The 26,239-nt window shown below is 42.6% G+C and overlaps 1 protein-coding gene across 1 annotated transcript in view; it reads left to right on the top strand.

The window, feature by feature from the left end:
* Positions 1 to 25,308, top strand: part of RCOR1 (REST corepressor 1) — an 84,614-nt gene extending 59,306 nt beyond the window's left edge. Inside the window, exons 4-12 of the mRNA XM_030481817.1 lie at positions 640 to 692; positions 4,748 to 4,909; positions 7,514 to 7,632; positions 11,099 to 11,177; positions 15,442 to 15,636; positions 16,635 to 16,712; positions 17,417 to 17,474; positions 18,017 to 18,246; positions 20,842 to 25,308. Of these exons, the coding sequence (XP_030337677.1) occupies positions 640 to 692; positions 4,748 to 4,909; positions 7,514 to 7,632; positions 11,099 to 11,177; positions 15,442 to 15,636; positions 16,635 to 16,712; positions 17,417 to 17,474; positions 18,017 to 18,246; positions 20,842 to 20,883 (1,016 nt within the window). The 3' untranslated portion in view covers positions 20,884 to 25,308. The remainder of the gene's footprint in view (positions 1 to 639; positions 693 to 4,747; positions 4,910 to 7,513; positions 7,633 to 11,098; positions 11,178 to 15,441; positions 15,637 to 16,634; positions 16,713 to 17,416; positions 17,475 to 18,016; positions 18,247 to 20,841) is intronic.
* Positions 25,309 to 26,239: the final 931 nt, after the last annotated feature.

Here is a 26,239-nt window from a genome sequence, read left to right as displayed (position 1 = left end):
TTAGAGGTGGGGTTTAGTCCAAGATGAAAACTGCTGAAGCATAAGGGCTGAAAAATTTGCAAAGATATCTGCAGTGGTTGTGCAACACTAGGAGTCTGGCAGTACTGGAAGGTATGGATTGTGTCTGGGGATTTTTGTTCTTAAGAAAAAGCAACTGTTTTGGGGATTTAAAAAAAACAACCCACAATACACAACAAAACAACAAACAAACAAACCAAACAACAACAAAACCTGAAACAATAAAACCCAAACAACCCACCCTCCCCCCCAAAAATTCCAAAACGACAAAAAGTGGTTGAGACAGTCATGTCTATAGTTTTGATAAACAAGTTTTGAAATATTATATGCTGTGTTTCAGCAGTACTGGAACTGGATTGGATATCGTGCATCATGTAGGCTTGTTAAGGAAAAAATGTAGTAGTTTGACTGGTTTGTGGTTTGTTTTTTTTCTTTCTTTCTTTTTTTCCTTCCTTTCCTGAATTGTTGAAAACAGCAGCTGTTCATGAGTTCTCTGTGGAGAATGCAGTGACCATGGCTGGAGCCAGAGCTACAAAACTGGGTTTTAGACTAGAAGGGGGAAAGGAAGAGGAAATGAGATGATTATATGAAACACTCTTATCCCTTCTCTTTGTTTTTCAGTGGATGAATATATTGCCATTGCTAAAGAGAAGCATGGATACAATATGGAGCAGGTAACAACCCTATGAATACTTATTTTAAAATCTTTTTCAGCAGGTATTAAAACATGACTTACAGTGACTGCGTAGCACTGCTTCTTCCCTTCTGTACTGTGTTTTCTCCCCTCCTGCTTCTCCCAAAACTGACTGTTCCTAAAAGTAAACTGTGCTCTGGGGATATGGAGTTCACCTCTGGTTTTACATCCAGACTTGGAAGAAAAACAAAACCATTGTAATTTATAACAGAATTTGGCCATGAGTGTTATCCTTCTTATGGTGGTGACTACTTCTTGAGCACTTTCAGAACCCCTAAACAGCGTTAGAAAGATTGGCTTGTTTTTGGACAAGCATTGCATTGCAGTTTCCAGTTGACTGCTCCATCTCTGCTTCATGGATGTCTTGGCGGTTACTAATGAGCTACTGAACCATCGTATGCTTTTCTGAGGCAAAGCAAAATCCACTATTATTTGCCTTAAAACTGTGCTGCAAGTCATTTGGATTTCATAGGTGAGCACCTCAGATGTCAGTGCAGTAGTGCACGAACTGTCCCTGAGGTTAGCCGGTGCCTTTAGCCTAGGGATGGAGATCCTGTTCTAAGGAACAGACCTCTCCTTTACTCCACATGGTCTAGGATTGTGTACTAATCTTCCCTGTGTAACTAACATTGATTTTAGTGCTCATCTGGGGACATGAGTAGACCTGTGTCTGAGAAGCTCTTCTGTGTGGAGTTTCCTTATGCACTAATATTTACCTGGAAAGGGAAGGTGGGGAATCTCAGTGAGTTACTGTATCAGCAAATTGCGTACTGTCTCTGCAAAGGGATTCTAAGAAAATGAGAAAGTTTACGAAATTGTTCAGGCAAAGGCCATGAGCACAGAAATGAATGATTTGGATGGGCAAGGGTTTCTATTTAAATGACTCTGCTATCATCTTTGAGTCAGACTTTCAGTGGTTGATTCTCATGCTCAAAAAGACTTCTTGCAGAACAAGAACATTGAAGTTGAGAAAGCCAGCAAATTTTCCAGCAAAACCAGGAATGATCAGACTTGATAATTATAGTTTCTAAGAGCAGAAAACAACAATAAAAGGAACACGAAGGCACCAAAAGGCTGTGAACTTAAATAAAAATAAGGATAGTAGCTTACTTCAGTTGAGATGGGTATATCCTAGTATTGGATAATGTGGGTAATACTTGCCAAAAGAGGTTGTCCTAGGGTAATAAAAATGGGTTTCATTATTTTAGTGGAGAAGTATTGTTTGGAGAGTATAGACTGATCTGAAGACTGATCAAAATGAAGCTTGCAATTTAAAAAAATAAATAAACCAAAACCATGGAATATTTTTGTTTTTTAAAACTTCAATTTGGCTAATGGAGATTTGTATTAATTTTAATGTTGGAAATACAGACCTCCCACTTGTTCTTTGAAGTCTTTCTCCCCATTTTTCTTCCTTCCTCTGTGTATAGAAGTAGAAGTTCCGGGATTCACCACACCAGAATGTCAAGTGGCTGAGCAACTTATAAAAATGTCCCTCCTTCTAAAAATTTCTCCATTCCTTCCCTAGCACTCTTGCATAACATTCGGGAGTTAAGCATATTTCCCAGGTCCTTTGGGTTTTTCTAGACTGCTACGCTAGGCACTTCCAGGAAATAACTAGAGAGGATCTATCTTGTATCACTCTGGAAGCCATGTATTCATTTTGTATTATAAGGACAAGCGTCAAGGCTTTCCAGTCAGGATGATTTGTTGTGTCACCAAGGGGCACTCTCTTCAGCAGGTATTATCAGAGTTGCTGTTGGCTGAGTAACTGTGGACAAGCTGATACGGCCTCCCTGGAAGCCAGTCAGAGCTCACTTTAGCATTTGGCCACTGTCTCTAGGCTTTGCTGGCCAAGACAGCCCTTTCACACGCATGCATCCCTCTGATAGCCGGTCTCTTTGGACCTCTGTGCAGGTGGCTTGGCTGACCGTCATCGCACAGAGATTCCCATTCTTCCATGTGTGCCCCTGCCCAAGACTTGCCTTTGCAGATGAAGATGTGCCAGTTTGTTGCAGGGAATGGAGAGCTGCCTATCAGGGTGGCTGGGGCACGTGCTGGTGCTTCCCTGCCCGGTAGCTTTCCCTCCAGCTGGCCCATTGGTGCCATGGGCAGCTCCCATATGTCTGTCCTTTCTCTCCCTTGTACCCATGTGCACTGTTGTTGGGTCTGCTGCTGTTGGGTGATAGCTGGAGGCTTCGGTCTGTGCTGGTGGGAGTCCCTGCATCCTCACCAGCTCCAGGGCAGGCAAAGGGCAGGCTTTGTCAGGCATTTGAGCTCCTGCAGGGCAAGCCCACTTCAGCTGGTGTTGCAAATGGCTGTAGGTGGTTGTGCTGAGCCATAGCAGTCACAGGCTTTTGGGAGTACTACAGCGAGTCTGGCCCTGAGCTGTGCCCTGCTGCCAGCCTGTCAGACACTCTGGGACAAAGGAGGATGGAAAAGCTGTGCACTTGCCTGAGTATGAGTGCAGAGCTCTCCTGGGGCAGCATAGGATGGAGGAGGAATGCTGCTTTCTTGTTAAACAAACCTATGAGGAAAACTTTTTTGTTTACCTTTTGCTTTGTGTAAGCAGCTGTCCCTTCAGCCCTTGCTAGCACCTTATTGGAATTCAATGCTACCCTGTCCTTCTGAAATGTTTCCCTCATTTTCCCCCTTGCTTTCTCACAGGGATATTTGGTACAGCTCGTATCTGAAGCTATAGGGATGGCAGGGGAGAGAACTCAGTCCTTTGTAACTGCAAAATGGCTTTTTTGGGTCCACGCTTGCCAGAGTGAATGGAGATTAGTAGCTCTGTGGCCCCTGTGATATCTTGAGTGACTGTGCTGCAAGCAAGACTACTTCTTGTTCTGCATGGTGGCAAAAGGGAGTAGAGGGTGCCTGAGCAGCACTGAGAGGCTGCTAGGGTCAGGACAAGATCTTGGATAACACTAATATTTATACTCATGCGCTCTGCTGAATCTCAGGGGATCAAGATCCCATAAAGGAACTGCTTTTTGCATAGCAAAGCATAATGGGGAAACCCCAAATTTGGAGGGATTTTGTAGCTCTGAGCAGCCAGGGCGAAACTACTAGATGAGGGTAACTGTAGCAGCAAAACCTGAGCTGAATTTGCATATGATGAGCAGGTTACTCTGGTGTTTTACTCAGCATGTTAGGGATTGTTTTCATTTTACTGCCATTGCAAAAGACTGGTTTCTAGCTCTGCAGAGTCAGGCCTTCTCCCAGTGACTTGTAGTGGTCACTGGCATGCCAGATGTAGTGATGTGTCATAACGCTAAGTGGCTGTGCACCCCTGGGAGAGGGGTGGCTGCGTGCAAGGGTCTTGGAGATGGCAGGTGGAGGATGATTTGCAGGTGGTGAAGCACACTGCATGCACTTTGTCTTTGGAACTGAGAACCAGAGACTGTAACAGTGAAATGAAGCATCTCTCAAGGGAACAAGCGAGCAGCCCCCAAAATGAGATTTGTTCCTCCTTCAGGCCAGGAACATCTTAGAGGCAAGTCAAGGTTGTGCATGCTCTCTGCCTTTCCTTCTTCCAGTTCTTCCCTCATTGTCTCCTCTTCTTCCTTCCCCTCAGAAAGAGGCCACTAAACAACCATAATACTCCCAAGTCAACTAAACCGACCTCCTAATTGCACAGGAAATGGAGTTTAGCACTGGCAAGAAGCTTCATTTAGTCCAGCCTGTTTCTTAGGTAGTCTCGCCAAGTCTGCTTAGCTTTCCTGTGAATATTGTCATCAGTAAAGTTGGAGTAATTTCTTCAGTTTTCTTCTCCCCCATTTCTGTTGCTACTCTCTTATTACATTGCTACCTGTGTCGTTTGGATAAACTTCAAGAACTTCAAGTTGGTCTTCACAGTCTAGCAGGGTGGAGGTCAGACTCCAGGTTTCTTGCACACAAAAGTGTCTGATGTAGCTGAGCATTAAAATAGTTTAACATGCCACCTTAGAAAAATGCTGTAGCTCTCCCTTTGCATGCATATAATAATGTTTCTTGTGATTACAGTTGTCTCCTTGGTGGTGTTCTTATTTCTAGGCCCTTGGGATGCTGTTTTGGCACAAGCACAACATTGAGAAGTCTTTGGCAGATCTGCCAAACTTTACTCCATTTCCAGATGAGTGGACAGTGGAAGACAAGGTCTTGTTTGAACAGGCCTTTAGTTTCCATGGGAAAACCTTTCACAGGATCCAGCAGATGGTAAGTGGTGTCACAGGAATGGAAAAGCAGAACAGGAGGTCTGAGCGTTGTCTTCAATGCTGATTGTACTGCCCTCCTGTCAGGACAGAACAGGCCAGAGGGGATGTTAAAGGAAAAGCATTACCATGAATAGAAAGAAACAACTAATTTGCAGAGTTTCTGTAGAAGTGTTTTCCTGAAGTGCTTTACTGGCTCAGGATAAACTTTGACTGTGCAATGTTTTTTGGTGGGAAATGACAGTTTTCAGTCTCCTGCGTGCTATGGTAGTGTTTGTCTCAGCTGGAGTTCAGGCATGGTCTGCACATATGTGCCCACCCACACACAAAGATCATCTCTGTGCCAAGTTGATTTCCTTTCTTACAGCCTGCTTTTTAGGAATTCATTTTGTTTTACAGTGAAGTCTGTGCTTAATGTGATTTGGGACTGTCAGTGGATGCTGTGATGGAGGTTTATACATCATTGCAAGCATTCAGTCCTTTGCTTTTGGTTGGCAGTGATTTTTTTTAAACTGAGATTGAAAACTTCAAGGGTAGGCTTCTGTCTGAAAGGGGTGTGTGCAATTTTCTTTAGAAAGGTGGAGAGGATGAGTTGTAAAATTGTTTTAATTAATTATACATTGAGCATTTCTTCAAGTAGTTCATCACTTGTGTGGGAACCAGACTTTGTTCTTTGCGCTCCTTCAGTAAAGTACCTCTCAAGTGTTCCAGCAGGACCCAGTTACATTGGTTGTGACCCTTTGAAGTGAGCCTAGGCTGTTGAAGTCTGTTCAGCCTCTTTAATGCACATGTGAAGGTCTGTGTTGCTGATGCCACTGAAAAGCGAAAGGTGACTTGCCTCCAAGTACGAAGGAAAACTGCCAGGTCCCTTTTCAAAAAGGTGGCAGGAAGGGGCTCGTTCTCCTCATGTCTTCCTTGAATATTCCTTCACTGGCATTCATTTCCAAATGTTCTTAAGAGTTGTAGGGTCCCCCACTCCTTTGGCTCAGATGGGAGGACTTGTGCATACTATGGGTAGCTGATACAGTCTGGAGAGTTGTGGACTCCTGAAGGGTGAAGCTGTTTTCTTTATTCCTCTGTTCTTACATAGTGGGGGGGAAAAAGGGAGAAAGGGGAATGTCCTGGGAAAACGGAGAAGATAAAGCCTGTCCTATTACTTGGTGAAATGCCAAAGCAAGAAATTCTCAATTTGTTTTATGTGCAGAAGCATGACTTTGTCCCTGAGTGAAGTGCATTCCAATACGGGGATGCCAAGCTCATGCACTGTTCCCTAGGTAATGATATTTTTTTACTGTTGCTCCCAGAAAAGCCATCCTGCATGAAAGGAATTAAATGGCATGAAGCTTTGTGTTTAGCTGGGGACAGGAATCAATGGCTTGGGAGCACGTTAGTAGTTAGTTTGTATATGCTGCCCCATTAGCACCAGTGCAGCTTGGAACTGAGGGGAAAAATCATTGGAGCTAGAGAGTGAGAATTGGGTTATGTTATTTACCGGAGCAGATTCTGATATTTTGGCACTCTTAGGATGCGTTTGTAGCCAAGTGGATGTTTGTCATGAGCAGCCTTGTCCCCAGGTTTGTTCTGTGGAACTCTTTAGTTTGAGCATACCAGCCTGCTACATGGCTATTGGCAGCATAATATTGACATAGCACCTGTTTTGCTAGTGTAGATGGATGTGTACCAGTGTGCAGCTGTGGGCCAGGATGGTAGTTCTGGTGGGATCTGTTATTAGGTCCAGAAGTCAATCTGCAGTCTGAGAAACAGGCTTATCTCAAGTGAAGACTTAAACTGGAGTTTAACTGAATAAGAGACATCTGGCTCTTGCTCACAGTTTTGTTTACCTCCCCACCCGTCCTGCCCTCCAAGCTGAATCAGACACCTAAAACATGTTTTATTCAGCAAGAAAGGCTGGACTTCTACAAAATAAAAGTCCTGTCTAAGAACATCCATGCAGAGTACCTCAGGAGAGGATTAGCCTTAATGTGCTTTCATGCTTTTTGGAGGCACATGTTTCATTCATAGCTACAAGGCAATTACATTAGTGTAAGAAGACAAAACAAAAAAAGAGGGAGGCTCGTGTTTTTCTCTATCTTCAGTTCACCATACAGTAATGTTTCACCTTTTGAAAATGTCTTTTGTTGAGACCTTTGAATAGACTTCATCATGTGAATGGTGTGAATAAGTCTTTTTAAACCAAACATCAAAGATATGCTTGGGATGTAGCCTGCAATTCAGCAGTTCCTGCAGTTGCTTACACATGCCTCTGTTGGCTTTTAAAACTGTTATCTCAGTTTCAAGGCCGCATTTTGGATTTGCTCTTGATATGTTCCTTTATTCTGAAGGGAACCCAGCTACCCGGCTGGTGAGCGGAGGCTTGCTGAGATGCTCTTTAGAGATTTTTGCTGTCCTCAGTAGTAGGCACTAACCTGGAACACTCCCCCATATATCCTTTCTGGAAAGGCTTGCAGACCTGCCTTGCCTGAGCCTTTGAGAGAATCCAAAGTAGGGGGTTCAGATGTTCCTTGACAAAACCAGACCCGATTTGTATGTGAACTCCTGGGGATACTTTACATATAAACATATAAAAGGATACATGTTTAATTTACAGCTTCCTGACAAATCAATAGCCAGCCTGGTGAAATTTTACTACTCCTGGAAGAAGACAAGGACTAAAACTAGCGTGATGGACCGTCATGCTCGTAAACAAAAAAGGGAACGTGAGGAAAGGTAGGTTTGCAAGCAGAAAGGCTGTGTATTGATGCACACTGATTTCTTTAGACTATCTCAGAGGTTCCTGTTAGCTTGTAAGAAACTAGATGTAGGATTTTCCCCAAAATGTTTCCTCGTACCACACCTTCTTTCCCCACCCCTCTTCCCTGCTGTGCATGTTTTGCTTTGCTTAAAGCCGAAAAGAATCTGTTAGCAATTAGGTGTGCTCCCTTTTCAACACTGTGCAATTCCTGAGTGTCCTCTCGTGCAGTGGTCACTGTCCCATCACTCCAGAAGCTTTTTCTCTGATACTGCTTGAGGGCGGAGAAAATGAAATTGAAACTATTTACAAGCTGATTGGCACTGTTGTCAGCAGAGCCAGAAAAGCTGATAAGCAGGACACTAAAAGGAAGTCATGAAAGAGCTAGAAATCTGTCTTTATTTCCTCCATGTGATGCTCAGTAGAGTGAGAATGTGCACCTGATGGGGAACAGGTTCCAGTGCAGCACCCGTCAGCCTGTACGTATACACACACAGACCTTTCCCCTGCCTTTCACTTAGAAAACTTTTAGACTGTCAGGCTAAGTGCTGTTCCCTTAGAAAGATGAAGTTAAGATGGTGGTTTTGAGTGACTGAGAATAGGGTAGCACAGGGGAACTTGATGATTTTTGGCAGAGGTGTCCTAAGGACTGCTGGGTGCATTAGGATTTTGGGTGAGGGTGGTGGTGTTCAGGAGGTCACTAACCATTGAGCTGCAGCAGATGAGCTTGGCTTATGCAGTTTTGTCTGCAAGTTCATCTTTGTGGATACCCATGCAAGCCCTTGGAGGTTGGTCAGCCAGTGGCATTGTGTGTATTACTAGAAGTATCTTTAGAGTTAGAACTGCCACTTTGATGACTTTGCCTAGTTATGGAGCTGACAGAACCTCAGAAATACAGTGGCCTCAAGTATGTGGTGGTGGTGGAGGGGACCTCCACCTCTGACAGCACCAACTCTTTCTGCTTGATGCAGGTGCCTTCTCAACTTGCTCTAAAATGCAGTTCATGTCTTTGCAGACCAAACTTGAAGTGTGCCTGGCTTTGGAAATTTCCTAATATAATTGGGCAAAATTCTGCAAAAGCTTTTCCCAGGGAGCTGTTTGCTGGCTCCAGTGTGTATGAGCGAGTCCTGTTTGGGAAGGGGGAAGAAACGTGTTTCCAGGGTTGAGCTGTACTATACCAGTGACTCACTCAACCTCTCCCATCTCTCCATGAGATCAACAATACTTGCTTAACAGGCAGGGCCTGGACAGTACTACTACCCAACTTGTCCAGTATTTGGCTGGCTTTCTCTGACTTGAGTCTCTTTTCCCTTTCTGTTCTTTTGCCTTCTCTGCAAAGGCTGTCTTGATGATTTTTTTTTAATTTCTTTTTTCTTCTTCCCATCCTGCTTTTTAAAATTTTCCTACTAATTTATGAGGGGGAAAATATCTTTTATAAGGAGTGTTTGTCTCATACTGTCTAGTTTAGGATCTTCTAATACTACGTCTATTTTTGTTTTGTGCTCATAAACGAAGTTCCTGCAATTTGGAAATACACCGCTCTGGTACCTATGCCTGTTTGCTGGGAAAAGCAGCACCTCAGACCATCTGGTGATTGGGAAAGAACTGTATGGGCTGCCATGTCCTGTAGTTTTGTAACCTTTCAGGAAAGCAGCTGGATTGGAAATGTGTAATTTGATTTACATCTGCAGCAAGCTAAGCACGAGGCCATCAGCTTGGTTTGATTATTCCCTTCTTCCCCTCCATTATGTAAAATAGTAAAACCCCTACACCCCCAAAGGTTTGTCAGTGCAGCCATGCAGGGGGTGGAAGCAAAGCTGGGCAAGTTTGGGGTTGCTGGATTTTGAGGTTGTACTGTGCCATTGGGTGTTGGCAAAACTTCAGAAATGTTCTTCAGTTAATAGTGATCAATGTCTAAAACTGCAGAAATGAGTGGGGGGGGTTTTGATCTAGCTCATGTCTAGAGAACTTGCTGGAACAGAGCACAGCAAAGCCCATGGGGGGTTTTGACCTTTGCAGGAAGCCTGAAATCTGAACCAAGGTGAGGACATAAGGAAACGCTTTTGGAGATGGGGTTAAGAGAAAAGGCAGTCTGAAGTATCTCACTCAAATACTGCTATATCTCTTCTGTGGCTAGGCAGGGAAATTCCCCAGCCCCTCACATGGTCACTAAAATAGCTCCCAGTGCATTTGGGACCAGGTTTTCAGTAGCTGTTCTTAGTTGTATGTGAGGGGCTTTGTGTACGCAGCCCTGGGAGGGGGTGCTTGTGATTGCACAAACTAAATATCTTGTGAATAAGCTGGTGAGCCAGGCGGTTTGGAAGAGCTTGCGTGTCTTGCACAAGTGACTGCTGTTGTGGGGATGAATACCAGCTCAAGCCACCCGGCAATACATTCTTCCTTAAGCTGCACGGGACATTACTGCAGCAATGAGACAGCAGCCGTGCTCACCTAGCACCTGCCATGCGTGCTGTCCCTGCTCCCGTGTGAGCACACCCTGGCTTGCTCCAGCACCCCAGCACAACTACTGCTGTGGTTTCCCTGCACAGCCCTGCCTTGTGCAGTGCTGTGACATACCTGCACCAGCTTAAGTTCCTTGTCCCAGGCTGTAAAGTTTGACTTGACAAAATAGGTTTATTTTTTTATTAATAAAAAAACCAAACAACAAACCACTTTGATTACATCAGCTTATTTCTTCTGTTTCTGGGCATCATCCCAAATGGTGCAATTAACTTTAGTTGTGTACAGTACAAAAATTCTAAATGGTGAAAATATATTCAATTTAATGTCTGATTAAAATTCCAGCGAAGCCACACTGGCCAGGTGTGCCAAGGTCACTTTCAATATGGCCCCAGTTTCATACTTATTTCTATGCTGTAACTGGTAACTTCTTTTTCTTTTCCAGGGGAGAATGAAATGTGAGGCTGTCACTGGGGGGATGATAAAAAACCACCAACATTGCTTTATGCTTGTTCTTGAGGGAGTTCAGCTTGTGCATGTCTGTTTTCCTAAATGTTAAGGAGATGTGTGAAATCTATGTTTTAGCTATTTGCTGTAGCTCTAAGTCTTTGTTTCTTTGTCTCAGGTTGCCTGAAGTTAAAATGCTGGGTGTCCCATGTTCTTTAAAAGATAACTTGTGTAATCAGTTTAATGTATCTATCTTGCCTTCATCTCAGCAGATGTATTTTACTCAAGTACAATACAGTGAAATCTTCCTTTAAAAAACATGGTCCTAGTATCTTTACAGTCAAGAATCTCTAGATTTAAACCAAAACCAAATAAAACCCCAAATGAAAAAGCCCATCCCAGCCCCTAAAAAAACTGGGAATAAAACTAAGGAAAGCTGTTGGACTTGCTAGTGCATCCATGCATTTCTTTTGGCATGCTATTTATGGAAAAAGAGCCTCACAAACTAATACAGTACTGTTTGCTTTTGTCTTCCAGTGAGGATGAAATGGAGGAAGCAAATGGAAATAACCCTATTGATATGGAAGTTGAACAAAACAAGGAGAGCAAAAAGGAGGTATAAATCTTTTCTTACTACTGTACAAAGGAAAGCGTTTACTTACTAGCTACTTCATGTAGAAGCTGACAGTATCTAATTTTCTTTATTTGTGCTTTGTATAGTTGTCATACAAGAAAAGAATTGTCTTAAGAATTATTCTTAGCTCAAGACAAGTATAGACAAATAAATCATTACAGATGGATCTGGGAAAAATTTAAGACTTTCCATCCCATGATAATGTACTGTGTGAATGTTTCTGGTCTTTTTGATTCTCTCTTTGGCTGTGTTAGCTTCAACCGCGTTCAGTGATAGTTTAAATCAACCTGTGTGGAGATGGAGTAGAAGCACTTGCATCCCTGCTGAGATGGTTTGGTGGAGGGGAAGTATTTCCATTAATTTGTTCTAGGTAGACTAGCAAGGGCATGGTTATTTACACCTTAGACTCTATCCTGATGTACTGAAATCCTTAGTAATAATTCTGAGGATTGTGGTGGCACCAGAATTGCAACTACAGTGGTGAACAGTAAAGGAGAGATCTTTTGTGTGGCCAGTTCATTTTGTCTGGGAGAGGGACCTTAACCTGCTGTTATGCACAGAATATTTGGTCTGCTTGAAATGTAGTCCTTGCAACTCTCTTAAAATACTTCATTTTAAGTGGGCATAGAGTTCTGGATGAAAATAGCCACACAAATGTAACAGTTTTGAAAACCTAGTCTGTGATGCTTAACAGGAAAGTGTATACTTCATGTGTATAACCTGCTGGCCATCTGTTACTAAAAAAAAAAAAAAAGCCTTGCTGTTCAACAGCAGTGCGGATTGTATGTGTGAGTGAGTGGTACAGGAAGACATTTGCCCTAAGGCCTTCTCTCCTTGAAGTAGTTCCCTTTCCTGATTTCTCATAGACTGATTTCTCTCCCACTGTCATTTTCTTCCCATTTTTTAAAGTTGTTTTTTAAAAGGGTGTATGTAGGAAAAAAAAGAACACACTAGAAATATTTAAAAACGTGATAGCACACAGGCAAAACCAGAGTCCTAGAGCAGCTGTTTTGTCAGTCACTGTCAGATTAATTCTTCTAATTAATTATTTTGCATGGAAATAACTGAAAAATCATGGCATTCTTGTCTGTTCTTCACCCATGCCAGGGTGCTCTCTAGACTTTCCAGAAAAGCCTAGCTTTTGCTTCCACTGAAGGAGCTGGCATCCTTGATGATTTCCTAGGAGCAGAGTGGACATGAAGCCATTCATATTCACCCTTACAAGAAACTGAGTTCTCAAAAGCCTCAGCAATACCCAAACTTGAAGGGCCCTCACTTGGCTAAACTGCAAATCGCAGCACTCTGTTGTCTCTTGTAAATAATTAATGCCATCATCTCATTTCCCATTACTTTAATAAGTTTTCAAGTTGAGATTTCTCTGCAGGCTCTTTGAATGCTTGCATCTGTAAGAAGGCTCCCTTCAATCCCCTTTTACTATTGCTTCCTTCCCTACCAATGCTGGCATGCTCTGAAGTTGCTGCAGAAGGGGGAAAGGTATTTCTTTGCCAACTTGGCTGCCTCTTGTAAGGCCAAACCAGATCAGATGTCTGATAGCTACCACCAGGACATTTTTGTAGAACGTCTTGCATGGAAGGAGGCTGTCTGTCCTCCCTGCCACACTCGTATGGGCTATGGTGCTCTAACTGATCTGAAAGAGATCACCAAAACTCATGGAGGATGCGCAGCCTGGCCATGTGTGTGATGGCAGGCAGCCTTGTGGGGGCTCTGCTGGACGGGGGTTGGACCGGGTGGTATAATGAAGCTGGCAACCTGCATAGCCTATTCAGAGTTAATTTGATTTGATTTTGCAGTGCCTGAGCCTGGGGCTGATTGAAAATGCTTTTCAGAGAGAGCAGGTATCCAGGAGGAGGATGTGTTCTTTCTTAATTGTTAGGTTTCTTTTAACGACCTGGTCAGACATGCAGGCTTGGTCATGTACTACTAACCCAGGACTCTTACCGTAAAGAACCTCCCTGTCTCAACCCCACAGAGATGGCTTTTCCAGCTCTGAGACATGTTGGTTACTGTATGACTTGCCGAGTAATACTGGGATTTCTCGGAGTATCTGAAATCTCTCATTTGTTTCCTCTTTTGGGGATCATTGGAGGCGGGGGAATCTTCCCTTTTTCTCTTTTTTAGTACTTTCAGTGTTAGTGCAACTGTTCAGGCTTCCTCCATATAGTGGTTCCATAATACTGAGGTCATGAACTGGAGCTGCTTTCTTCACCTCTTCCCTGTTCCTGGAAACACCTCCCTGCTTTTACATGGCTTGAGATAGCTTGGTCTTCCTTTTTCACACAATGAAATCTGAGGAAGGGGACCTTGTTTGTATTAAGGGGTTTGTAAGACATAAGTGCACTGGTTATTAGTGGCAATATCTAAATAAAGAGAGAGCACTGCTAAATCCCTGTATTTTAATTCTTTATGTTTTTCATTAATTGCTTTAATTCTACAGAGATGTGTGTTTCTAGGAAAGCAGGAGTTTCCAAGATATAGTAGATGTTCAAATTTTCAGAGCCTGTGCAATATCGCTGGGACTTAGAGGCATTTAAAGCTGTCAAAACCCATTCTGCTGGAGCTCTGGCTTCTTGTCCACAACACAAAAGAGCTTCACATTCTTTGAACCATGTAAAGCAATCTTTTAAAACTGCTTGCATTTTTCCTTAATGTTGAGGCTTCTGGGATATTTGAACTGCAGGCATTGTGTGTTGGTCAACGTGTAGCCTGGACCTGTTGTGAGGCATTACTGCATGACCCTGTGAAATTTTGAATGTAGATGGAATGAAATGTCTATCCATGTTGAATAATTTACCTGGCTCAGTTATCAAAGTGCTTGCTTCTGAAGCGGAGTGCAGAGTTTACCTCACTTGTCCATAGCTAAACCAGTCTGGTTTTCCCTGTTTATCACTCTCTTCTTTTTGGGGGGAGGTATCAATCCTGCAACAGCAGTAGTTACTTTCTGCTCCTGGGCTTTCCCTTAAGCATCATCTCTCATGGAATCCTTTGCCCTAAAAGAGGGAACAAAAAAGTTGAGAACAGGCAATTGTCCACATTAGTGTTCTGTGGGGCTCTGGCTGTTGAGCCCATGAAGAGGGTGCAAGCTTTTATCTGATGGCAGCTGTGCTGGGGACCACTAGTCTTCAGGAGGCAGAGCCTCATGCTTATGTGGCGGCTTTGTGCTCGACTTTATGTGGGTTTTAATGCGAGTGTTTTAATGCTTACTAATGAGCAAATGCTGCAAGCTGTGTAGAAACTACATGTAGCTGCAAATTAGAAGGGAAACAATAGTGCTAAGTGAAGCCAGTGTGTTTAAAGCTGGCACTTATCAAGTAGAGGATTTTAGATGTGTGGTCTCTCCTCTCTGCTTTTTCTCTCCCTGTCACCCTTTTTCAGTGTTCTTGGCCAGGCTCCAGCCACTGGGTAATAAATCTTGGGTATGATTTGCTTGTTGAAAATAACTTCTGGAAGGAATGGTTTTGGTATTAGAGAATTGGATGTGCTCCTGAAGGATCTGTAGTATAGCATCCTAGCTAATCTTCCTGTTACAGGTGTGTGCCTAATTCTCTGCTTTAGACAGAAAGTATAAAAATAATGAATGGTGTGTGAAGTATTCCCTTTTCCAAAAAAGACTTAAATTTTATTTGTGGTCAGAACTGCATCAGTTTAATGGAACAGTCGATATATCAGTACTATGCAAGAAAATTTGGCTTTCAAGAAACTGCCTAACAACCTAAGAATTACTTTGTAGTCACCTTGCTTCTTTTATATATAGCCTTTAAATAAATTAGCTTATTCCTTCTCCTGTCTGACATGTGGAAAAACAAGGCTCTGTAAACTCTTGTAGTTGCATTCTTCCTCTGTCTCCAAGCTCCACTTTGTTTCCTTTTGGTGTTCAGTTAAACTGGTGTGTGCAGGCCAGGTGATGAAAGCAAGAAGAAAGGTTTCAGAGTGTTTGAAAATAACCAGAATATCTAACTGCTGGAAAATTGGGCATCTTGTCTACCAAAATGAGAATAGGCGGAGAAGACAACTAGTATCTTTGTGAGCATTGAAAGCTGCATAGAAGAAAGGAGACATTTGTACAAGATGGTGTTTTTATGATGTGCCACCTAAAGCAAAAAATGTCTGCAAGTTTTTTCATTCTCCAACCTTTGACAATGGCTAAAAGTCAGAGTCACAGAATGGTTTGCTTTGGAAGAGACCTTTAAAGATCATCTAGTTTTGTAAAATGACTGCTGTTTGCCAGGTGCCGCCCGCTGAAACCGTTCCTCAGGTGAAGAAGGAGAAGCACAGTACGCAGGCAAAGAACAGAGCGAAGAGGAAACCTCCCAAAGGAATGTTCCTTTCCCAAGAAGATGTGGAGGCTGTTTCTGCTAATGCGACAGCTGCTACCACTGTACTCAGACAACTGGACATGGAATTAGTCTCAATCAAACGACAGGTATGGTTGGGCTAGTTCAAGAATAACTGCTATTTTTGGTGGTAGTGCCTATCACAGTCTGGAAAGTTCACAGGAATTTGTAGCTTGACAATTTTGCTGCACATCATGTGGCTTAATTGACAAACTGCTAGCCTTGTGCTATAAACTAGTGCAGTCCTGTGTTCTACATCTTTTATGTTTTAGTTCTATGGGCAAAACTAGTTTGTATGTGAAGTGAAGCAATGAAGAGCCCATAGCACTGACTTGAAGGAACATGTGTTGGTGCTTAGTGTTTTTTGCAGTTCAGGGTTCCTTATGTTTTAACTATGAACTATGACATTGATTTCAGTAGTGTCTGATTTCCATCTGCAGCAGTTTCCTTTGCCTTCTCATATGTTACTTTTGAACAGGCAGTTTTGTTTGTATGATACCTGTCTGAGAAAATGAAACAAAGTGCCCTATGTACCTTTTGCTTCCCCGATGGATCTGCCTTGTAAACATGTGTTTTTCAAATATCTGTTAGTAAAGACAGGTTTAATACATGAGTCTGTTTCCTAGATCTGAACATTTTCACTTTTTAAAGCAGAGATGTGGCTCAAGCTCTTTATTAAACTTAATAGAATTGGTATTTTGGCCTGAAGCCTTTTTCTTGGCACTCTGGGAGAAGCGGAGCTCTCTAGCAGTCTTTGATTCATTACTTGCTCTGATCAGGGCCTTTCTTCTTATGCTGGGCTTTATACAGACCTGAAAGTTGGGGCAGTTCTTGCTCCAAATAGCTTGCAGACAGGATAGAATAAATTAAATGGGATCTCCTGATAATGCCAGTTGCTTCTGCATTGCTTTATTGCAATATAACAAACTTTCTTTTGGAAAAGAGAGGTAGTGAGAAACACAGGAATGTTGAGCTGTGGGGTTCCTGCTGGGGCTGCTGGAGGAAGGCTTGTCCAAAGATTGATTGATTGATTGATTGATTTATTTATTTTTAAATCCTTGTTAAATGGATGAAACTTTCTTTTCAGATTCAGAATATCAAACAGACAAACAGCGCACTCAAAGAAAAACTTGAAGGTGGTATAGAACAATACAGACTTGCAGAGGTAGGATCGTTTTCTGGCCCTTGTTTATTGTGAAGATAAATGCTAATACGTGTTTACATCCCAATGCTATTGGGGTTGCTGGTAAACTAGGACTGATGTCCTATTAGTTGTCTGTGTGAATCAAGACCACTGCCATATTCACTGTTGTTGTGTAATGGAAATGGGAGATGAGAAGAGCGAGCGAGCAGTGGTTAACATGTGAAAGTGGTTTCTAACAGAAGTATGAGTGTCTTGGATATACCATGTTTTGTCAGTGTTGTATCCATATGCCCTGTGAGACAGGTAGTGGCTTTGCTCTAAATACTGAAAAATATAGGAGAGAAAGTTAATGTACCATCTTTTCTTGGCACTTGGTGCTTTTGCTGTTTCCTTCCACCTCATGCTGGAAATAAGTTGGCCAAGATCACAGAGGGTGTCTGTGATTAAAAACAAGTAGGTGCTTTGGACGAGTGTGGCTCTTGGTTATCTGTTCAGACCATTCTGTATCATTTTGTATTACCATGACTTACTGGCTCAGTGCATGTCACAGTTAACTGAATGCATGCCATGCACAGTTCTTTGTTGAAAACATTGTTGCTGCTAAAAGGAATGATAGAGTTTGACTAACAGTTAATTCCATGTTGTGAGGTTTTTATGAGCTCAGATACAACTGAAAGTTGTTGCTTATGTAAATGAAGTTACCTATGGGTTTTTTTTTTGTCTAGGTTGTTCAGAAATTTAATGCACGCTGGACCACGGATGAGCAGCTTCTTGCTGTGCAAGGTATGGCACTACATGTCGATTTTTACTTCAGTTGCTGATAATCAAAACTGCTGCATTTCAGACCTGTGTTTCCCTTCAGTGGCTAATGAAGGATTTTGACATTGCTGTGTATTAATGCTCAAAGAACAGAATTGAACAAGGAAGCAATATCCCCCCTTCCACTCCCTGAGCAGTATAAATTGCACCATATGAGTGTTTACAAATAATCTGCTTGTCCAAGCCTTCAGAAAGTGAAACTGTGCTGGAAGTCACTGCTATGCTCTTTGCCTGTATGACTTCTCAAGTACTACAGGCAGATCTACACAGGTCTTCTAGATTTGGCTCTACCCATCTTTATTGCACCTCTATTTTCTTCTCTTCTCCAGGGCTAGTCTTAACTGTGTCTCTTGCTCAATTTAGGCTTTTCTTTTCCTGGGTTTATCTGAGAAAGGCTTGAGACCTTGACAAGTTTTGCTTCGGTTTCTTATTGTGTGACTTGAGCCTGATTTGTGGTCTGTGAGGAAATAACACGTTGCTTTTTTGTTTGTTTTTGTTGTTTTTAGCAATCAGGAAATATGGACGAGACTTTCAGGCAATCTCTGATGTGATTGGAAACAAATCTGTGGTGCAAGTGAAAAACTTTTTTGTAAATTATCGACGTCGTTTCAACATAGATGAAGTTCTACAGGAGTGGGAGGCAGAGCATGGCAAAGAGGAGACAAACGGAGCCAACAGCCAGAAGCCTGTAAAATCCCCTGATAATTCCACTAAAATGTCTGAAGAGGAAGATGAGGTAAATCCTATTTAAGTCACCTAAAATTCCCACTCTGAGCTCATTTCGGATAGGGGTGTGTGTGTACATATACACACTCTTTGCAAAAGCCATTTTTGACAATCTTCAGTCTGAGCATATTTTGCTTCCGCTGGCTATACAGATTCCAGTACAGATTTTTGGAATTGGGAATTCCAAACATGCGTGAAAGTGGAAAGAGAACAGTTAATTTGCAGCCCTCTGAAAGTATATGTATTTCATCAGCACATGGACGTTTTAATGCCTCTTGCTGCCGAAACCCCATACATCATCTCACTTGGATGTTTTCCCTGCACTCAGTTCTCCAAGCTGTTCTAGGTTTGGCTTTGTGGGACCATACAGTCTTCTGAGGCAAAGCTCGCTCTTTTGTTTTTGACATGGAGTGATTTCACTCGGGGAAGGGAAGAAAGCTATAAACGAGGCAAGTGTGTGAAACTTCACTCTGGAATTATGTGGAGGCAAAGTTTCCTTGATTTTACAGGAGTTTCTGTGAAGACAAATTCTAGAAACAGCCTCTCCTTGATGGAGCTGCATGGAGTTAACACTTCTCCAAAGGCAATGCGTGTTTGAAGTTAAGTAAGGACTGTAGAGTGTCTAAATATGAAAGTTATTTACAAAAATGTAATATTACAACAGTCTTGCAAAAGAAAACCCCGCTAGAGGTTTGCATGTTAAAAATGTCTGATCTAGGACTCCCTTTGGCCTAATTTTATAAGACAGCTTGGCACAAAAGCCGTATCTGCTAAATGCAAGCACAGTCAACAGCGTAAGGCGAATTTTGGTCTCACATGGACTAAAGACTTGTCAGCGTACTGTATATTTTTTTTGCCCTGATTATGGTTGTCTCACCTGTATGTTACTGTTCAAACATTTGGGGAGCAGAGCTTCATTGCTTCACAAATCCAAATAATGTGTTATTCAAAGATGCTTATATCTGGGGACTAGGTCCAGAGGTATGATAGCTGAACAAAACCAAACTCAAAAAACTTTCCTTCTGAGAACGGTATGAGTGAAATTGTCATGGTCTTCCAGAACTGAGAGGTGGAGCAAAGCAGCAATGGGCTTAGTATGTAGCTATCCATTTGAAAGACAGGTGGCTTGTGTCACTGTCTTTTCCTACGGCTGGTAGAGTTGTATCTATTGGCAGGGCAGAGTTTTTCTTCTCTGGGCCCTCTGAGATTCTTCCTGGCTTCAAATACTCCCTTGCTCCTGAAAGGTACAGTCAAAAAAAGGGAGTCTTGCTTGAGATGGGAAGAAAATGGTTGCAGCAGTAACTGGAGTGTGCTGATGTGGCCAAGTGTGTGGATACAGGAGCAATGAGAATCACAGGCAACTTAGCAGAGGAGGAGGGGGAGCGGAAGCAAGACAGCAAGGTCTGGTGAAATGACTGGTGGAGCAGCAGTTGCAATCCCCAGACTAGTGATGAAAAGTGCCCAGGCTGGAGCTGAGCAAGTGCTGAGTGGTGGAAAGGGGACTGAAACAATAGGCTGCTGGGAATGGTTGCAAAGCCTAAAGAAAAGGCAGCTATATTGTGAGAGTCAGGTGCTTCATTTCATTGTGCTCTGCAGTGCACTAAGGAATGAGGGCAGAGCCTGCCTGCACTAGGCTGACACAGGCAGGGGCCAGGCAGGGTGGCAGTGAACTGCCAGCTGTGACATATCATGTATGATGTAGACTAGCACCACGTGGCTTGTGGTTTTGATGAAGCCTATTCTGGACAGTAGGAACTGATGTGTCATGGCTGGGAGGAGGAAGGTGCTGGCAGCATGGAGGGGATTGTAACTACCAAGTCTGCAGCCTTTTAAAAAAATGCACAAGGAAGGGACACAAGGGTGTTGCACAGTGCATGTCTAATGGCCACCATGCTGTGACCACGTCGGACATTGCTGCTCAGGCTGGCTATAATTGCCATGCTCTTGCCTTCAGAGATAACATAAGCACAGTGCTGACTGGGTGCCTGTCTGAGCTGTTCTAGGGGCAAAGTGAAATGCTATTGGGATGATCACATCAGTGATCTGTATGGGCTAGGAGGAGGTTCCTGGTCCCTCCTGAGCCGCACAGTACCGTGCGGCTGGTGCCTGCTCTGGAAAGCGCTTGCATAGGCGGCTGGTCAAGTCAGGTGGACTCAAGTCAGCAGTAGCCAGGAGAAGACTTTTGCTGGCCTAACACTGAATCCTCTCTGGTGCTTTCTCCCCTGGCAAGCCTTGTCCGCCTGGCTGCCAGCTTAGTAAAAGCTTTGTCAGCCCTTTGACTGCTCTGGGCTTTCCCCTTCAGTGTGTTTTCATAGCAAGTGGCCACAGTTCCTTTTTTTTGTTTGTTTTTGAAGGGGGCAGGCGAGACTGCTCATTGTAAAGCAGCCTCAACTCCAGTCTTCATTTTTTATGTTTACACTCCCAACAAATCCCAGTGTGGCTCAGAACAGGGGAAGCTGCTGCGATTCCTCCCACGTGCCAAGTTGTCCGCTTTGTTGCTTTCAGTACCGTGGACCTGGGGTGAAGTTTGGAGCTGCAAGGCCTATGTGTATTCATTTTTAAACTAAAACGTCTCCTTTTTCTCCTCCCTCCCCCTTCCCTCCAGGCTACTTCTGTTCTTGATGTCAGATATGCATCTGCTTCGTGAGAAGGTGCTGTAGCCTAGAACAATTTGTGTTGACTACTGTGTTATCCAGGATATCAGGTATTAGCAAACCTCAGACAGCCATCTGCATCATATCTGTGGACAAGCAGCTATTACCAAAAAAAGGCAAACGCTTCCAGTCCTGTGCTACATCTGCCTTAATCTCCCCTCGTTCCTCCATACTGCCTCCACTTTCTTTCAAAAGCACCCAGGTAGCTCAGCTCTTCATTTCATCAACGTCCAGCGTAAGCATGGGGATTTCTAGAACCAGTAACACCTGTCTAAATCTTGACCGACCTGCAAAACAAGGAGCTCCTTAGCAGCCCCACTGTAACTCTACACATTAGGAGTTCTTATAATACTTGGTCCGTAGGGTGTAAGTACGTATTGCTGCATGGCCTTGTGGTCTCCGCTTCCTGTGTATTCTTACGATGACACTATTCTTAGCGAGCTTTCTATAAAGGAGAGGCCCGTGCACATGCCAGCGGTGTCGGGTTTGTTCTGAAATGACAGGGCATGTTAACAAGCAATCTTGAATAATGCAAAAGTGATAGGAAATGTCTTTTCTAAGGTTTGGTCAGTCCAAGGTTGTAGATGTAAATCATTACGCTTCTGGTTTGTGCAATTCTTTCCGCTATACTTGTGTGTTCTCACTTAATAGAAAGCTCCCTAATTGAGCATTTTATTCCTGTATATTTTAATGGCTTTTATTTAGTGCAAAAGGGAATACGTAACCTGAAAACATTTGATACGCTATTTAACCCCTGGCATTCAGCATTTGCATTGTAACCTGTTAAATGAGTGCTACACAACTTTCTTTTTCCTGATCCTCTGTGGGATTAAGTCAAAACAACTTTCTCTGGTGCCTCTCCTTTTGGAATATGTGCCTTTTTCCATTTGGCTATCATAGGTCACTTCCTGTCCCAGTGTTTCATTCCTCTTCGGAGCGCTGATTGCCAAAGACATCAAACTACTTCTCCCACTGGAAGTCTGGATAAGGGTTGGAGCACTAAATTCAACCTTCAAGTAGTTTTTGGTCTCTCGGAAGTTTAATGGAAAAGAACCGGGTTAATTTCATTGGCCATTTTAACCCTTCTGAAGCACACATCGCTTTCATGTTCTGAACCAAAATATGCAATTTAAAAATCTAAGAGGTGCTTTTCCAAATACTTGGTGCATGCAGCTTTCAAATCTCCAGCCCTCTGCTCGGTTGTCCTGTGCTGTGGTCTGTGTAGCTGGCTTGAACTGGAGCCATTCTTGGAAGTCCTGCGTGAGGACTTCACACCTTGAACAAGGTAGTTGCTGACTGCCGAGCAGACAGTGTTCAGAGAAGCTAGAAACAGCAGTATTACTTCTTGTCCAGTGGAAAGCTGCAAAATAACACTAGTCACAAAGCATTTAAAAATGGTTAGTTTAATGATGTTGGAAGAAACCACCAAGTGTCTTTTCAGGTGGGGAAAAAAAGGACCTTCTTTGCCTCCCTTCTTCTACAGAGGGTTCAAGCCAAGATGGCACACAGTAATGCATGGCACCAGTCTCTCTTAACACAACCTGAAATGAGCTAGTCCATGTCCTGGCCTGCAGCTGAGGTGCTGCAGCTTGGAGTCTAGCCCCGAACTTGGTGCTGATGTTTTAGCTGCTGGGCTGGGCCATGTTGTGTGCTGTGGTGGCTCCATTCTCTGTACCTAAATGAGGTAGGCTAATGCTAGCTGGCCAACAGAGCCAGATGTGACTGTACCTCCTGCAATGCAGATACAATCCAAGGAAAGGCAGAAAAGAGGGGAGCCTCACGTACCAGTGCGGTGGTCTCCTCCTCAGGTCTTGTCTGAGGGAAGTAATTCAGCATCAGAAATTGAGCAACAATACACAGGTGAAGGAGCAGATAGGCATTTGTTTAGGGCAAGGTAGAGTGTGGAGCCCAAAAAGGGCCTGTTTCAGCCACTTTGCAGCTTTTTCTGAGCCGTTTCATTCTGGTAGCTCCAGAGAGATCCTGTGAGCTGATGGGGGGGAGGGAAAGGAGCTCTTCCCTACCCTCTGTGTTGGAAACCTGTAATCCCAAGCTTGTGTCAGTGTCTCTACAGCTGTTGATGTGAACTGGCAGCTCTGGTGGCCCTGCAGATGTTCCTTCAGTCCTGTGTCAGTTGGAGTAGGGAGTCTCTTGTGGGGAAGGACACTAGTTGTTAGCCAGTGTGAATTAGGATTAAAGACCGGGCAAATAGCACTGTGAATTCTGCTGACAGTTCTGGTGTGAAGTAACGCCGCTTGTTAGAAATACTCTAGTATTCAGCCTCTTGCTGGTACCAGCGCATGGAGATAGGTCCTTGCCAGTGTGAGAGGGTTGTGTGAGCTTGTATCGCAGCTGGTGAAATTCCTCAGGAGAAGCTTCTGCTGGTGAGTTAAGTTACCCGTGAGGACTTTCCATTGAGTTTTGCCCTCAAATCTGTCCATTTTATAATCAGAAAAGTTGTGTTTTGGCTTCATCCCCAAGGGGTAGGGGGAAACATGCATCATTCATGATATTAGGAAGAAAAAAGTTGTTTAATTACTTTTCGGTTGACTGCTATCTTATTGTAGTTGATACATACAATATAATAGCACTATTTTAAACCTTTAGTTTTTTACATTCTCTTTAACTATGTTTTTAAATGCGATAAAATCATTTTAGCTTTTGAAAGTTTAAATGGTTTGGTCTTGTTTAGGTGAAGACCCTTTCTTCCTTTTTTCAAATGGGTCAAGCATTAGAATACATCAACTGGTTGCATTCTGATTAGAAGGGTCCACAAAGATAACTGCATAAGATAGAATATTCACTTAAATTTTGTTTCTTAAACTATCAGTGTGAATGTCATAATTATATATATTTTGTGGAAAATGGGAAATTATTTCTCCTAAGTATAAGTTATTGTGCAAAATATGGTATCGTCAAAGAAAATGATAGTTTAAGTTTTAGTTTTAGAGATCTTAAAGATATAAAAGTGTATTGCATATGCATAAACAAATTTCATTTGTTCTATTTAATTTTTATGTAGTTGTGTAAAGTGCTAGGTAACTTCTCTTTTTGCTTATCCATAAAAACGACCTTGTTACTTGAATATTCGTGATTAACTGGTTTGAAACAGTGATCAATTTGTGATAACCAAGGGAAAAAAAAATACATGCCTCAGTTGTGCTTAACAGTATAGCAACAATGTACAATCAGATGCGTAAGACCATAGTAGCCATAACTGGTGGTGCAACCACAATGGTTGTCTTGATATATTTAATACCAATGGGGATAATGAATTCTTAATATATATTTTTAAAAGTTTGCAACCAGGAAGACCCCATAAACATCCACTAGAACACTTTTTTAATAGTTAATGTAAGAGTGAAGCTCTTACTCTCTTAAAGCAATGTCCTGACAAACATTTTTCTTTCCTGTACAAATACATCTGAAACATTATGTATTAAAATATGCTCATTGTCACTTTAAACTTCAGTTTTAATCGCTAATATGCTGTTGGTATTCTTGCACACCAAATATGAGCCAAACAGTGCATTACACTAACTTGACCACTGGATTTGTGACCATGAATCTCCAAGTCAATGAAGCGCAAAAATATCGTAGGAGATTTCTCTGATAATGTGTTTTTTCAAGTCTGTACAAAATTATGCATAGCCCATTCTGCGATGAGTGGCTGATATTGCTCTTTACAAAAAAAAAAAAAAAAAAAGGCAAGAAAAAGAAAAATGATTTTTATTAGCTCCAGCTTGTCTTCAGCAAGTCAAAATCTAGTGATCTTGTGCAATGCCTCTAAAGCAAATACTTTCTGCCACTCCCTGGATTAATGCAGCTTTTCCTGTTGATAGTAAAGCACAATTGCAGTGAAAGTTACAGTTCAGAAAATGGAAGGTCAGTATAGTCTATGCATGTTGTATAATAATGAGTGTTTACATTCATATTCTCCTAAAATAAAATTTATACTGGAGTGTATAGTATTCCATTATGTAGATTTTATCAATTTTGTTAACTGCTTATAGATTGCTTAAAAGAAGTTTTTTCAAGATTTTAAAAGATGTATAAGGTTAAGTTTGCAAATATAATGGAAATGCTGTATAGCTTTTGAAGTGATAAAATACTCGTTGGGATTTTAAAGAAAGTATGTTGTCATAATGCTGTTGTAAGATTTTAAATGTCTTTTTTGCCTGTTTTCTATTATTCAGCACACTTACTGTGATGAATGTTCATAGCATTATAAAATTGCTTAGCCACTGAAAAGTAACATTTGGTTTTGAATTATTTTACTGTATGAGGAATTGTAGTGGGGTAAATTCCTTTGTGAAATTCTACATAATTCATTTTTCTATGATTTCCAATGTTTGCTGACATCAAATAAAATTTTTTCAAGCCATTGATGTAATAAAATATGTAGTAAAATGTTATTGATGTAAATGTAGTTCTGATACGTAATTGGTCCCCTACCTTTCAAATGTTGGTCAGGAGAACCAGCCAGGGCTTGTCCCTTCCTGTGTTTCACTGTTCTGTGCATAGGTGGTGTTGGAGCACAGGTGAACTGCTGCTGGTGTTGGTGGGCAGAGTCCTGCTCTCTGGCGAAGCTCGAGTGGCCTCTGGTACAGTGCTCCCAGCTGGAGCTGCTCCCTGCAATTCATGCTGCTGGCCCTGGAGACACTGCAGCTCCTTTCTTGGTGGCACAGCATATTCCTTCCCCAGCCATGCAGCTGCATGCTCTGCAGTCCTGCTGGCTTGGGCATCGCCTCCAGCCAGTGGGCAGTGCTGTCGCAAGTCAGTTCTCATGTTTGGGAAGTGGTGCAACTGGGATACTGGGATGCTGGCTGGTCTTGAGGAGCAGAGCCAGTCTCTAGCTCATTAGGGTATGGATGGAGACCTGAAGAATAAACTTGGATGGACAAGTTCACAACACTGTCATCCCTGTCCAGCCATGACAGAAATGCATTTAAAATACATAGGAAAAGGCAACTCTTACCCCTGAAGCTTAACAGTGTGTACATAGATGTTGCTATCACAGATGTTCAAAATAGCAAGAAATTTTGCACGGGGGTTGAATGTTGGGATTTTCAGGGATTTCCTGTCTTTACATTCTGGGTGCAATATGCACCAAATACAGAAGCACAGACAGCACATTATAGGGCATTCTGGGGGGAAACTATGTTGTATGTCCTGTTGCATTCATCAGGCAGGGTACCAGTACTGCTTTGTGAGCCTGGGTGCCAGCACGGACAAATGACAAGGCGTTTTCTGCTTTTTGCTCATGTGTTAAATGCAGCAGAACTAATGCTGCAAGATACTCTGGTGGTTTGCAGTGCCATAGCGTATGGAGGGCAGGAATTAGTCATGCCT

The sequence above is a fragment of the Strigops habroptila genome, chromosome 4 (genome assembly GCF_004027225.2).
Source record: "Strigops habroptila isolate Jane chromosome 4, bStrHab1.2.pri, whole genome shotgun sequence".
NCBI classification, from domain to species: Eukaryota; Metazoa; Chordata; class Aves; order Psittaciformes; family Psittacidae; genus Strigops; species Strigops habroptila.
The sequence above is the reverse complement of the archived record's forward strand: the minus strand, read 5'-3'. Positions and strand labels throughout refer to the sequence as shown.